The following is a 14,063-nucleotide window of genomic DNA, read 5'->3' on the forward strand; positions in this document are numbered from 1 at the left end:
AGCGAGCTACAGCTTTACTAGGACAGTTTGGAAGGGTCTAGTCCCACCTAGAGTTGAATTGTTCATATGGTTTGTCTTGACTGAAAGGGTTAATACGAAGGAAAGACTGAGTCGGCTAGGAGTGGTCAACTAGGAGGATGTTGTCTGTGTGCTGTGTAATGAAAGTATTGAATCTGGATACCACTTGTTTATTGGTTGTAGATTTTCATGGCAGGTGTGATGTGCATGGCTAACTTTTGCTGGAAGGCCATGGTCATGCCCGGGAACGCTAAAGGAGCATTTTCAAAGTTGGACTGAGTTATCAACTAGTAAACAGGAGCGCAAGAGGTGGATGGTATGTTTCTGTACCATTATTTGGAATATTTGGTTGGAAAGTAATAGGCGAATTTTTCAAAATAAAGGAAAAGGGGTTGAAGATATCATCTACCAGTCCTCCATGCACTATAAGGAGTGGATAGGTGTTGATCCCTTCTGTTGTTGATGGCAATGCCGAAGATGACAGTGGGCATCATTTAGTTTTTTTAGTTTTTATTATGTACTTTTTATAGTTGTGTTTTCTTCGTTATTCTATGCTCCACTTGTTGTGTTGAGCTCTTCCTTTAAAAAAAAAAACAAGTTCGATTTAGCACAAAAGCAGGTAAATCAAATGATATAGATTCGATATACCAAGACCATCACTAAATCAAACTTACTAGAGTCGATTTATAAGGAGAGGGATTGATACATAAAACGATACAAATTGATTCGATTTACTCTTTGAAATAACCAAAGTAAATCAAGTCTCGTTAATTTGAATCAAGGTTGAGTACTTTTTCCCATCCTTAACTTCTTGGGTCAAAATCAAAATCGTCTCCAACCTTTTTTTCTTATTAATATTATCCTCAAAGTTACTGAACATTTTAAAATCATCCTTTTGAACATAATAATTTTTTAAATGACACAAATACTCTTTTTCTATTATCACTACCATCACCTCACCCACCTATTACCCCACCCCTTCCCACCTAAAACAGAAAAACCAAAACAAAGAAAATGAACAAAAGAGGGAGAAAAAAGAAAAGAGAAGGAACAAGAGGGAGGTGATGGCGGAAAAGAGTGCAGCCGCTACCGTCGCATTGTGAATATAGAGAGAGGAAAAACAAGGATAGGAGAGAGATAACAAGAGAAGAGAGAAACACGGAGGGAGAAGAAAGGAAAAGAAAGGAAGAAGAGGGGGGAGGTGATGGCGGGGAAGAGTGTGGTCGCCCAGTCGCGTCGTGAAAGAGAGATGACAGCAGGAAAGAGTGCAGCTGACACCATAATGTCGTGACTGAGGTGGGAGCTGCTCTGTCGGCATCGAGCTCCATCTCCGTCGTCGAGCTTCTGGTGGTGACGGAAGTTGCTCTTCCCCCTCTCTCGATCTATTCCTATCCTCAGCCACAGCTGGGACATCGCCAGCAATAGTAGCTTCTCGTGCCGTCGCTGTCACCATTTACCTCCATCTCGTCTAAAGCACATCCGAGTGACTTAAATGGACCAGCATGTAGAGGGAGCTGCTACAACTGCAGAGGGGGAATCCCACCTATTGCAAATGTTCATCCAAAGGTCCTGACGGAGGCTCATTCAGGTCCACATCAAGGTGTCCCTGGGATCCGACAAGCTGAGATCTACAACGCTCTGCCTTATCCTCTTGTATAACCACGCTAATCTCGTCCAAGAAGCGTGACCCTTCGAACTCCGCATCGAGGCTTTTATTGCCAATCAAGTCTAAAAACAGCTCACCTGGGCTAATGTATGTTTGGCTCTCATGCACCGCCATGTCACTGCTAGGAATCCCAACAAAATAATCACTAATAACCCCCTCAACTAAACAAGCACCATCACCACTACCCTGACTGTCAAACTCTACCTCTCCCTCCATCTCCACCGTCAACTCCACTACCACCAACTCCACCACCTCCACCTCCGTCGTCATCAACACAACTATCACCTCCACTATCATCTCCACTGTTGCCAACCTCATCTCTGCCTCTCCCTCCATGTCTAGCTCTTCCTCGACGACCACCCATCCCTCCTTGTCGGCCGTGAGCCTTAGCTCACCTACAGCCTCGACCCCTCCTCTCCATGGCATCAATCGCATCCTTGAGCCACTTCAACTCATACTCACTCGCTCAGGTCCAAACACGACATCTCCGCTCCACACGACGCATATCTGGAACATCTGGCACCTGGTCCATCTCAGGAACCTGTCTTGAACCTCTTTACATCGCCTCGGCCAGGATAGCAACTTCTCTCGAATCATTGAGGAAGAGTTTAGGCAATAAGAATCTCCTCCCATGGTCATGCCACCACTCCAAGTATGCTTGTAACGGTCCTGGGTTTGATATAACATCAAATCGTAACACATGGTCAGCCCGGTTGGCCCAATGGATATGCCAAATCTGTAATGTGTTCAAAAACCACCAATCTCTACCTCTGTCATCCTTCGACATTAGAAAATCAATGTCGAGTGCAGGTTGTGGTCGATGCTATACTCCACCAAACTGTGGCAGCACCCTATCCACCCGATGCCACTCTATCACAGCAAAGTAGATCAATGTTGTCACAACCCTCCATAGTGCCATATGCCGGGTCTCAAGTATCTCGGGATGAACCACCTGAACGACCTTCGGTGCGCTATACGGCATCCACGTGAACTGTTAAAGAGAAATGGTTGGAGTAGGTCAATAATAACCAGTAAAAAAGATTAAAAAAAATAAAAATTTCAAAGCTAAAACACTTACATCTCCACCTAGAGTAAATCTATCACGAGTCTCCACTGCGTGACCTTATGCCCTTTCTCGCTCAATGTTAGCTGATAACCTAACCACCTGAAACCCAAAACATTTTATCAACAATGGCAATTAACCGAAAAATTATTAACAAACATAACAACCATAAACATCAAGTACCTCATCGCCAATGGCCAATGAAAGGCATCAAACCCATCGAGCTTGAAACCCAAGAACCGCTTGAAGATCCATGACTGGAGGAGCTGCAATGGACCGGCCAACTTAACCACATTCTTGTTAGCCACACAACACAAGCACCGGTATAACCATGATAGAGCAACGGATCCCCAACTGTATCTGCCCATGTTCTTTAATCTCGCTACATACGGTAGCCACCGAAGGTACATACATGTACCTGACTTATCACCAAAGAGCTGAGTTGATAACAACATCATAATGTACGCTTTCGCGTACCTCCTAATTGTCTCCTCATTTGCGTCTTGAAGAAGGACACTAAATATCTCTTGCATCCAAGTGCACTTCACAGTGAAATTGTCTATGTAGTCCATCGAAGGTATCACACCCAATAGCTACTCAAACCAGACCCATGCAGGTTGGCCATCCTTAATATATCTCTCGAAGTCCGTCATACATCCACTGACGTATTGTCCATCAATCGGGAGGCACGACTAGTAAGCAACATCATGTAGCATAATTGTGCTCTTGCCGAATGGCATATGGAAGGTATGCATCTCCGAACGCCATCGCTCGAAAAATACACTGACTAGTGGCTCATCCAACCTAAACCAGTGGTCATTGAGCCTTACAAGATAGGCTAAGTTGGCCATTTGCAAGTACGGTACGATCCTATCGCTAGGACTATACCGTGCTACCTCCTCATGCTGGTGATACATCTGTGGGATTGCATAACGATAAAAAAATCTCTAAAAATTATAACAATTAATAAACATAATTCACCAAATGACCCTTGTGTAATGCATGCCTTTTGGACAAAATACGCTAAACCCAAGCAAATAATTTTACAATACCCATATCTCCAACAAATTCAAAAAAAATCATATGCAAGCTAAATCTAAAATTTCCTAAAATGGAGAATCCTAATAAAAATAAACTTTAATATAAAAGATATTACAAACCTGCAATTAAATTCTAATAGAACATAGTTAATCTAACATTTAAGACTTAAATTAAATTAGAATAAACTAAATTTAATTAAATTAAATTCTGACTAAACTTCTAGTGCCTAATTAATCTAATATTTAAGAATTAAATTAAATTAATTCTTACTAAACTTCTAGTATTTAGTTAATCTAACATTTAAAACTTAAATTAAATTAAATTAAACTCTAACAAAACTTTTAACCTAGTTAAACTTCTAACATTTAAAAGTTACAAATTCTAACAGAACCTCAAATCACTACTCTAACTAACAGTTATTTATCACTTTTCTAACTTGTATTTGTAGTTTCAAAATTCTAACAAACTATTAAATCACTACTCTAACTACCATTTGTAGTTTAAAAATTCTAATAATACTTATAATTAAATTCTAAGCGACTTAATATCACTAATAATTGTGGTCTATCTTAAAGAAAATAAATTTCATTCACTAACTTCTTCATAGATGCTACCAGCAATATGGGCAATACTGATAGATACAATCCAAGCCGTCTTCCATTTTCGCATTTTGAATCTTGTGGTTTTGTTGCCTAACTTTTCTCTGGATGGTGCGTTTTGGGGATGGGGAGAAAGTGAAATGTAATTCGAAACAAGTGAAATCGAATTATATATATATACTAAATCAAACATAATGCATTCAATTTACCAATGGTGCATGTTTCTTATAAATCAAATTCAATCAATTTGATTTATTATGGGCCTACATTGAAGCTCCTTGTTTCGATTTACTATGGGTAACTCATTCCGAATTTCAAACCATACTAAATTGAAGCTTGCTATTTCGATTTACATATACACATACTAATAATTCGAATATTATTGATTCGACTTGCCACTAGCATGTCTAAATCAAATATAATAAATTCGATTTATATATAAATATCAATCAAGACATGCATGTAACGTTTCTTCTTTTAGAAAAATCATGTAAATTTGAATGTCATTTCATTTGTTTATGTGTTTTACCCAAAAATTGACGGCCCCAAGAGTTTCTCTTAATTTTATTCTTTCACATATATAAATAATTCAACCATGTTAGGTATAGGATTTTTTATTTTAATAAATAAAATAAATGTAATATTTACCGAAATAAATAATTTCAAAAGTATTTACGGTTTTAAATTCTCTTGTCATATCTCGTTTACAGTGTAAATGAGATGACATTGCATGTATCTCGTTTACACTGTAAACGAGCTAAGGCACCTTAGCGTGACATGTATATATCTCATTTATACTGTAAACGAGATATAAAAAGACAAATATTTAGCTGCTATAAAAGGATGTGTAACCCTTGGCATTCTCTACACACATTTCATATCCTTTCTCTGTCTCATTTTTCTCACAAAAATAAAGGTCAATGGCCAGTAACAGTCCATTCATAGTTGTGCTTGTTTATCCCAATTGTCGTATGAGAAATGGTGACAACGGGGTAACATTTGAGTGTGAGGATCCGATATTGTTTCGCACTCAGCGTGTGGAGACATTGTCGGATTTGAAGAGTTTGATATTGAGCAAGCTCGGTGGTACAGAAGCGAGGGAGATAGGAAGGGTGGGGTATAGGTTGCTGGAACCCATGGAAAATGGAATATTTTGGTTTCGACTATTCCGAATTCAAGGGGACGAGCCTGTGCGATTAACGTTCGACATCTATGGGAGGATCATGGTAGAACAGGTAATGGAGCTGTCCGCCGAGGTGGGTCATGATGGAAGTGGTGGTTCCGTACACGAGACCTATGTGCAGGACGACTGACCTCTCGCACCACCACCCATTCATGTCACCATTCCAGAGCATGAGGCAGAGGAGGGTGAGGAGGAGTTGGACAAAGATTACGTGGCGGATAGTGCGGACAGTGAGTCATCCGATGGTAGAGATGAGGATGAGTTTGTGCCAGGGACACCTGTCGGGGTTGTGGCGTGCCATGTGCTGCCGCCACCTCACCCAATTCCGGCACTATCGGCAGTGCCAAGTCCCTATCACAGTATGGATCTGGACGCGATGCAAAAGAGGACCCCAGTTTTCGACACATGTGAAGAGGATTACAACTTAGATAGCGGGGTAGAGTTTTGGATCAGCCACAGGTTCAGAAGCTGAGAGGCAGTGCTTTAGGGTGTGAAGAACTACAGTATTCGCAGGAGTGTTGAGTACCGGGTGATCGAGTCCGACCGGTTAAAGTACTATGTGCAGTGCCGTCAAGCCGACAATGGGTGTCAATGGAGCTTCCGTGTGGCCCTTCGCCAGAATCTCGGATACTGGTAAGTTCAAATTTATTTGTGATTTTAAGTACTTTTGTATGATATGTTATGTAGGTTACAGATATAGTTGAAGCATAAATCTTTTGTTGTGATTAAGGAGGTTTGGAGGTTTGGTAGACCCCACAGTTGTCTAGCACCCACCATGTCTCAAGACCATCGTTAGTTAGATAGCAGTCTCATCTGCAGGGTCATATTGCCCTTGATACCATAGTTGTCAGAACCGAACCGGTAATCGAACCGGTCAGATTACTGGGTCACTGGGTCACTGGTTGAACCGGTAGGTCATTGGTTGAACCGGTTAACTCGGTCCCACATAAGTAAAACGTATAAAATAGCTAAAAACTTAAAAATTAATAGTTAAAAAATATATCTCCAATAACATTATAATAAACATTAAGTCTCAAATCCTAAAAATAAGTAGTAATACGAAAATAAACATAAAATTTAGTACTATTAGTCTATTACATGAACAACTCAATTTAACACAATGAAAATAACAATTCATGGATTATATCCAAGGAGTAACTTCAAAGTCTGGATATCTTTCTTCATCTGACAAATCTGGAGCTACATCTTGATTGGTTTCATTCTGATTTGTATTTTCCACAGAAGTATTATTAGCTTCACCATCATCTCGATCATCTTCCAGATTCAATTATCTAGCATTTCAATAATGTTTCACAAATCATAATCAATAATAAGGCAAAACATTTGGTTAAAGCATTACAAAATCATCCCTAACAACAACATACCCAAATCATCCCTATCAGTTTTTCCTCTGTTACTATTTTTTTGGGTTCCAATTGTTGGATCAAGAGTTGATCCTTGTTCCTGAGAAGTTGGTGTTTCTGATGGTGTATTTGATAAAGCCATCCTAAATTCCTAATCAACCAAGATCCAGGACTAAATAACTAATCTCCAAGAATAATACACAACAATCCACTAAGGCACTAACTACTAAGAATAATATACAACAGCAACCAGAATCAACAAACTGAACAATCAACAAACTGAACAGAAATAAAAAAACAATCAACCAATATATCCACTTAGGCACCAACAATGAATAAACAACAAACTGAACAGAAATAAAAAATAAATCAAGAAACGAGAGATCAAACAGAAAAACATGTGGTCTTGTTCATGTTCTCATCTAAATTAAACAAAAATCAACAATCTAAATTAAACAGAAATCAACAACCTAAAATTATTTGAACAACCAACAATCTAAATTCTAAAACAAATCAAACAGAAACCAACAGTCCAACATACATCATCAATCTACAATAATCAATTAACTTCAAAAAATTAAAAAATTAAAAATACTTACCTGGCTGGACGGCTGGACCCTGGACCTGGAGGGATGGAGCGATGAGCAGAGACTAGAGAAGAGGGAGACCGGAGCGACGAGCAGAGAAGAGCGACGAGCAGTAGGCGACGATGGACCGTGGACGTGCTTCTGCCTTCTTGGCGGTGGTGAGTGGTGCACTGCTCTGGATGCGGTGGTGAGGTGAGTGCCGCGCTGGTTGAAGCTGAACGGGGCGACGAGGTGGCTGAGTGAGTGGCGCACTTCTCTATCTCTCAGCTCTCAGCTCTCATGGTGATGGTGGTCTCTCAAAGTTTGGGAATGGGAAGGAAAAGTGTGAAACAGGGGATGGAGGCTAGGGTTACAGCGTTCTCACTTCTCAGCAGCAGTTTTTGTTTTTTTTTTTATTATTTATAAAGAAACGACGTCGTTTCCAGCGCATAAAACAAAAAAAATTTCGAACCGGTCCGGGTTAAATGAAACCCGCCGGTTCACCGGTTCTGATCAAACCCGGCCGGTTCAGTACGGGTCTTTCCAGTTCGACTCCTTGTTCGGTTAATTGACTCACCCGGACCGGTTATAGCACCGGTTCACTGATTTTCTAGTCCGACCAGCCGGGTCGGTCCGGTTCTGACAACACTGCTTGATACAGTCCAACCCCTCTGTGTGTATCCCAGTCTTGCAAGGTGCCGTCCAGGCAAGCTACCACTTCAAACCCTCATACAAAAAGGTGTGGATGGCAAAGCAAAAGGCGATTGCATGGATTTATGGGGATTGGGAAGAGTCGTACAACAAGGTGCCGAAGCTGCTTCAGGCACTACAGAGCTGTTTTTCTGGGACCATTTGTGACCTACGCGTCAAACCATACTACGATGGACACCTCATGGTACGCGACTGCAGCATGTCCGACAAAGTATTTTGGGCTTTTCCGTCATGTGTTGAGGCCTTCAAGCATTGCAAGCCGTTTGTATCGGTAGACTGCACGCATCTGTATGGCAGGTACGATGGAGTGTTGCTTATTACAGTGGCGCAAGACGGGAACAGCAATAAACTGCCAATTGCTTTTGCCATCGTCGAGTCCGGCCTATTGATGTCTCCGTCATTCCCCGCGTTGCGCGCCATCACTGATTCAATCGAAGCAATGGTCAGAAAGGGTTAAAAGAGGGGAGAAAGAGGTTGACAAAGTCAAACTGGGGCCCAGAACTAAGCTGTAAACGACTTGTATATATAGGCACGGACAGGCCTTATCTCGTTTACAGTGTAAACGAGATAAGCATATGTATATCTCGTTTACACTGTAAACGAGATATGGCAAGGAAATTTAAAACGGTAAATACTTTTAAAATAATTTATTTCGGTAAATATTACATTTATTTTATTTATTAAAATAAAAAAACCGTTAGGTATATACTAAAGTTAGCCACTAAAATTAGCCACAGTATAAAATACATGTTGAAATATAAATACACATTGAAAATAAATTAAACAACACATGTATTTATATATAAATACATTGGTGACTGATTTTAGTGGCTGATTATGGTATATATAAATAGTATTTTTTTATAAATCATTTTACACAAAAGCTAGGCATAGTCAAATCCAACCAAGTCATTGTGCGCATGCTTTTTCTTCTTCGTACTCACTTCTTTTTCTTTTTATATGCATTCCTGCTTTTTTTTCTTTTTTCTCCTCCTCCTCGTGCTCCTTTTTTCTCATTTGATTTCTTCTCTTCTTTCTTTTTTCCCTCTTCTTCATTATTAAATTCGGACGCACCCCTTATCAATGGACAAGCCGTCGTTAAAAGTTGTTATCGATGGCAATGAAACACATCCTTTCATTTATTCAATTTTGCCAATGGCTTAGCTGTGGATAAATATAAAGGACGCATGAAAATTGAAAATTTCACCCCATGAATTTACCCACGGCTTTGCTGTCGATAAATAAAAAAATTAATTTAAATAATTTAACCCATGTTTCCAACTGCTAAACCGATGGTAAGTCACAACGTTTATTTTATTTTCAAAAAATTATTTTCACAGCATACCGATGGAAGTAATTAATAATTAAATTAATTTTAAATTAAAATTAAACAAATAAATCCAACTTTAAAGAAAATTAGTCAAACTACATACAACATTAAATAAATAAATTGCATATTATTTGGTACAAACCAGTCCTCTCTAAATAAGGTATAATTCTATCATGCAACGGCATATTTTATTGCTATCGAACGCTATAAACACACCAACTTGGCTGCATATTATGAGAAAAATAACGAAAATTTGATTAATTTCTAACACTTACAGATCTATACCATAATTTATATTTCAAAACAAAAACTACGGTTGCCTAATGTATCAAATCAGTTAACTAAAATGTTAAATATAGTTATCCAATAATCACTATTACTATAAATTTTGTTCAAAAAGAGAGACAGGTATCACATTTATATGAAACGGCACAACAAACATATGAACATTACAACAAATAACGATTGTCCAACTTTGGCATCCATAAGTCCTAGGTTCTAAAATTTACAGTTTCACATCTACAAGTTAAATTTCAACACCGGGTCAACAAACCTTACATTATTTACTTAAAATTTAAATCTTAAATTTTAAATAGTAAGCCCTAAACCTTCAAAAATTTAAGTTTAAAATTTCAAAATTTAAATATTAATTTCAAAATCTAACAACAAGCCATAAATCCTACATTTCAATTTCCGATCTTGATTTTTAAATACCTAACTTCAAATTCTCTACATTTATTTTTAAATTTTAAATTTTAATTTTCAAACTCTAAACTAAACTAAGGTTCTATTTTCTAATTAGAATAAATTACCATTTGTACTCATAAAAGATACAGATGCTGATAAATGTACCCATATAAAAATAAAATGACAATTATAACTACGGAATATGGCTTCCGTGTGCCAAGAGTACCCATACGTTGGTTACACAATTGGTCCATTAGGGTATTCTTGGCATACGAAAGCTATCTTCTGTAGGTACAATTATCGTTTTATTCTTATATGGATACATTTGTCAGCGTTTATATCTTTCATGGATACAAATGGTAATTTATTCTTCTAATTAATATATCCTGAATACTACATAAATATACGTAAATATCCAAACAAAAGAAAAGAAAGAAACTTACCTCTTCATTGATGCTGCCTGTAACACCTTAACTATCAAAGTGTCACGCTTCCGACTGCACTGCTCTGATAGCTCGGGTATTACAACGACCCTTAATATATTTAATACTAAAATATAAGCTTGTTAAAACTTTAAACCGTATTACCGGCCCAAAATACTTTTAGATAAATAACATACATCCATACATACAATATAACTTACGATACTTACAAAGAATATATATATATATATATATATATATATATATATATATATATATATATATATATTATTAATTTTACAAGCATTACATAATCAAAATCCTATCCCTCTTATAAAAACTTGTAAAATTAAAAGCAAGGGAAACATAAATACTAAAATAATACAAAATATAGGATAAACAGAAAAGTAATAAGCTCTTCCAAACTTCGTTATCCATGACCTGAAAAAGAAAAGACTTGTAGGGGAGTGAAAACATCGTACTCGCTGGTTCTCACTATGGGGTTAGGAAAATATTATAACAGGATACGTGAAAATAAAGTTGTTTCTAAAGTACCCTGATTAATAGCCGCCTCCTTATGTATCTTTTCAAAACCAAAGATTTAATATTCAAAATCCAAAATTCTTTTTAAAAGAGGAAGCTGTTAATTCTTCAAAAATCTTAAACCCTTTTTTAAAGTTTTTCCTAAACAGTATGAATGACCAAGCTGTTCCAAGCATAGATTCATTAAGTCTATGCTGAACCAGTTTAGTTTTTCATACTTTTCTAAACCAAAAACACAAACCACACGATCATCGGCCCATCTCATAATCAACCACGGCCCTAGGCCCAAGCAACTCAATCAACAACCAATTCACCACAATCCAACCAATTTTTCAGTCACAAACACAAGTAAGAAGGTTCAAACACAATCAAACAGTTACATCAAGTAGAGCAATTAGCAATTAAACATAAATAATCACATAGGTAAACCAATTACAATATGCACACCCAAATAATGTCACATAGATACATATGATGAATGTCTGCCCTATGGATGATGATATCATCTGTCGATTATATAGCCAAACCGACACATTCCGGTAGCTAACCATGGACTGAAACACCTTTGCGGAGCAAGTGGGTTTGAGCTACAACTCCCTTACTACTACTCGCTTAACCCAGAGCCAGTGGAATAACCACTACTGCGGATACTACCTAAGCGGGTGTTTAAAAGCTAAACCTGGAGCAAGTGGGACAAACCACAACCTTTGCTACTACCCAGACATCACAATCATTGACCTGGAGCAAGTGGGATGAACCACCATCCTTGCTACTACCCGGATATCTCAAACATACATTCATTTATGCCATATATCACTTTCTCCTAAAATCACTTTACCTTCAAACCAAAAGTCCTTTCTCTTTATAGCATTCTTTTCCACACCATCTAATTTTTCCAAACCAACCTCAAAATCATTTCATTCTTAAACCGTCCACTTAATCACTTTAAATTATGAATCATTAATTAATTACCACCACAAAGTCTCAAGATTTTGAGGGAGAATCTACCAAATTTTAATTTCTTAAATTCATTAAAGATCCTTAAAAATTATTGATTTCCTAATTTGAATCAAAATCAAATCACAGAAATCAGAAGTCCTAAACAATTTTCAAAGCCGAATCACTTAGAACAAAACCAGCCCATTCAAATCAAAACCACCTTCAAGTTCACTTTTAAAACCAATTCTCTGACTTATTCCAAAACGTCATAACTGGAGTTACTCAATAAAGTCTAATTTCCTTTAAATCCATTAATACTCCTCCAATTGAAATCCTCAAGTCAAATTCAAAAAAACATAAACCCTTTTCACATTTAAAACAGTCTTAAGACATAAGTTTCTTTGAAATGACTTGCTCCCAAAAGAGATATAATAATTTTCTCAAGAAAACAAATAACATTTCAATAAAATCTCAGATTTTATAGAATTTCGGAAGCATCTCCCCTAAAACTTAGACTTTGCCACCCTTTTTGGGTCCCAACCAAACCATTCCACAACCCTCTTTAACAGGTTTCAAAGCCAAATCAATTAAAAATCAGGCTGAGTCCAAAAGTGCATACCATTTTCATATTTCAAGAAAACCAACTCCAACTCAAACTGAAATCAATTTTCAACGGATTAAACTTGATTTCAAATCTTTAGAGAAACAAATTTAAAGAAACACTTCAAAAATAGTCCGTTTCAAAAAACCAAACAATAATCTAGTCAAACAAACATTCATATTCATTCAAGACAACCAAACAATACATAAAACTTATACAATCACCAAAGATACATTTTCTCACATCAATATCCATATATAATAATTCCAATTTATAAAGTATAGTTTTCTGAAAAGGCCCCTACCTCGATTAAGCGAAATCACAACCCAACGCGTCAAAGAATCCCTTTTATCTTGGCCCGAAATCAGCGGCAACCAAAACCTCAACTCCACTTGCTTTCTCAAAAGCAGAAACAGCCTCAATCACCACATGCAAAGCTCGCTTACTAATTCCTAACACATGAATATCACAAAGACTTTAATACACGTAATAGGACACTAACGCAGAGGTTTTCGAAACGTAAATACTCACTGTAATACGAAATGAAGCAGCAGCAGTCTCTGATTCGGTTTGGCGGCAACCCCGGCAGCCACCTCACGCGGCAGCGGAGATTGGACTCCAGCGACGGGAACTAAAACTAACATGCAACCACAATAAAGCTTTTGGAATCTCAAAAGAAAATAAAACCAAACTCAAAACCCTTATTGGCAGTGGATCTCGACGGCGGTAGTGGCGTTCTCCGGCGGCAAAGGTGGTAGAATCGGTTCCCTCTCTCTTCCCGCACTCTTTCTCTCTTCGGCTTCTCCCATGGATGACGGTGGCGTGGTACGCGACGAGGACGCGGTGGCGACGGGCGAAAAGGTAACTGGACATATCGGCGGAGACGTCTTCCTCTCTCGCGCGTCCTTCTCTCTTGGCGGGGCAGCGGCGGTGACGGCATTGAGCACAGCGTGGCGGCGAGTAGGACGCGATCTTGAGCAGCACGGCGTGGTGTGGCAGCTCCTCCTCCCTGGCACTCCCTTTCCCTCACTGGATCTCCCTCTCCTTCCTCCCCTTTCCTTCTTCTTTTCTTTATTTCTTCCCTCTCAACAACCGTGTCTGTGTGTGTGTATTGGTGAGGGTGAGCGTAAGAGAGATGAGTGTAGTGTTAGGGTTTGGGGTGGTATGGGGTAGTTTAGGTATTTTTATTAAAAATAGGGTTAGTAGTGTAATTTTATAAAATAATTAAAGAGATAGAATAATAATAAAAAAACCAAATTAAATATAAAATTTCTATTTTTAAAATACTTTCCAATTACAATTTGTAAATTATTTTCATTCAAATGCTAAT

General features: G+C 38.0%; 2 protein-coding genes across 2 annotated transcripts; one reads left to right on the forward strand and one right to left on the reverse strand.

Moving 5' to 3' along the window:
* Positions 1–2,507: 2,507 nt before the first annotated feature.
* On the reverse strand, positions 2,508–3,319 carry LOC140176266 (protein MAIN-LIKE 1-like). The gene is made up of 3 exons (XM_072206207.1): positions 2,931–3,319; positions 2,789–2,849; positions 2,508–2,675 (listed from the first exon to the last, which is right to left on the reverse strand). The coding sequence occupies exons 1-3, from the start codon at positions 3,317–3,319 to the stop codon at positions 2,508–2,510; spliced, it is 618 nt and encodes a 205-aa protein (XP_072062308.1).
* Positions 3,320–8,245: 4,926 nt separating this feature from the next.
* LOC112722082 (uncharacterized) lies at positions 8,246–8,668 on the forward strand. The gene has a single exon (XM_025773062.1). The coding sequence runs from the start codon at positions 8,246–8,248 to the stop codon at positions 8,666–8,668; it is 423 nt and encodes a 140-aa protein (XP_025628847.1).
* The last annotated feature ends 5,395 nt before the right edge of the window (positions 8,669–14,063 follow it).

The sequence above is a fragment of the Arachis hypogaea genome, chromosome 11 (assembly GCF_003086295.3).
Source record: "Arachis hypogaea cultivar Tifrunner chromosome 11, arahy.Tifrunner.gnm2.J5K5, whole genome shotgun sequence".
In the NCBI taxonomy this organism is placed as follows: Eukaryota; Viridiplantae; Streptophyta; class Magnoliopsida; order Fabales; family Fabaceae; genus Arachis; species Arachis hypogaea.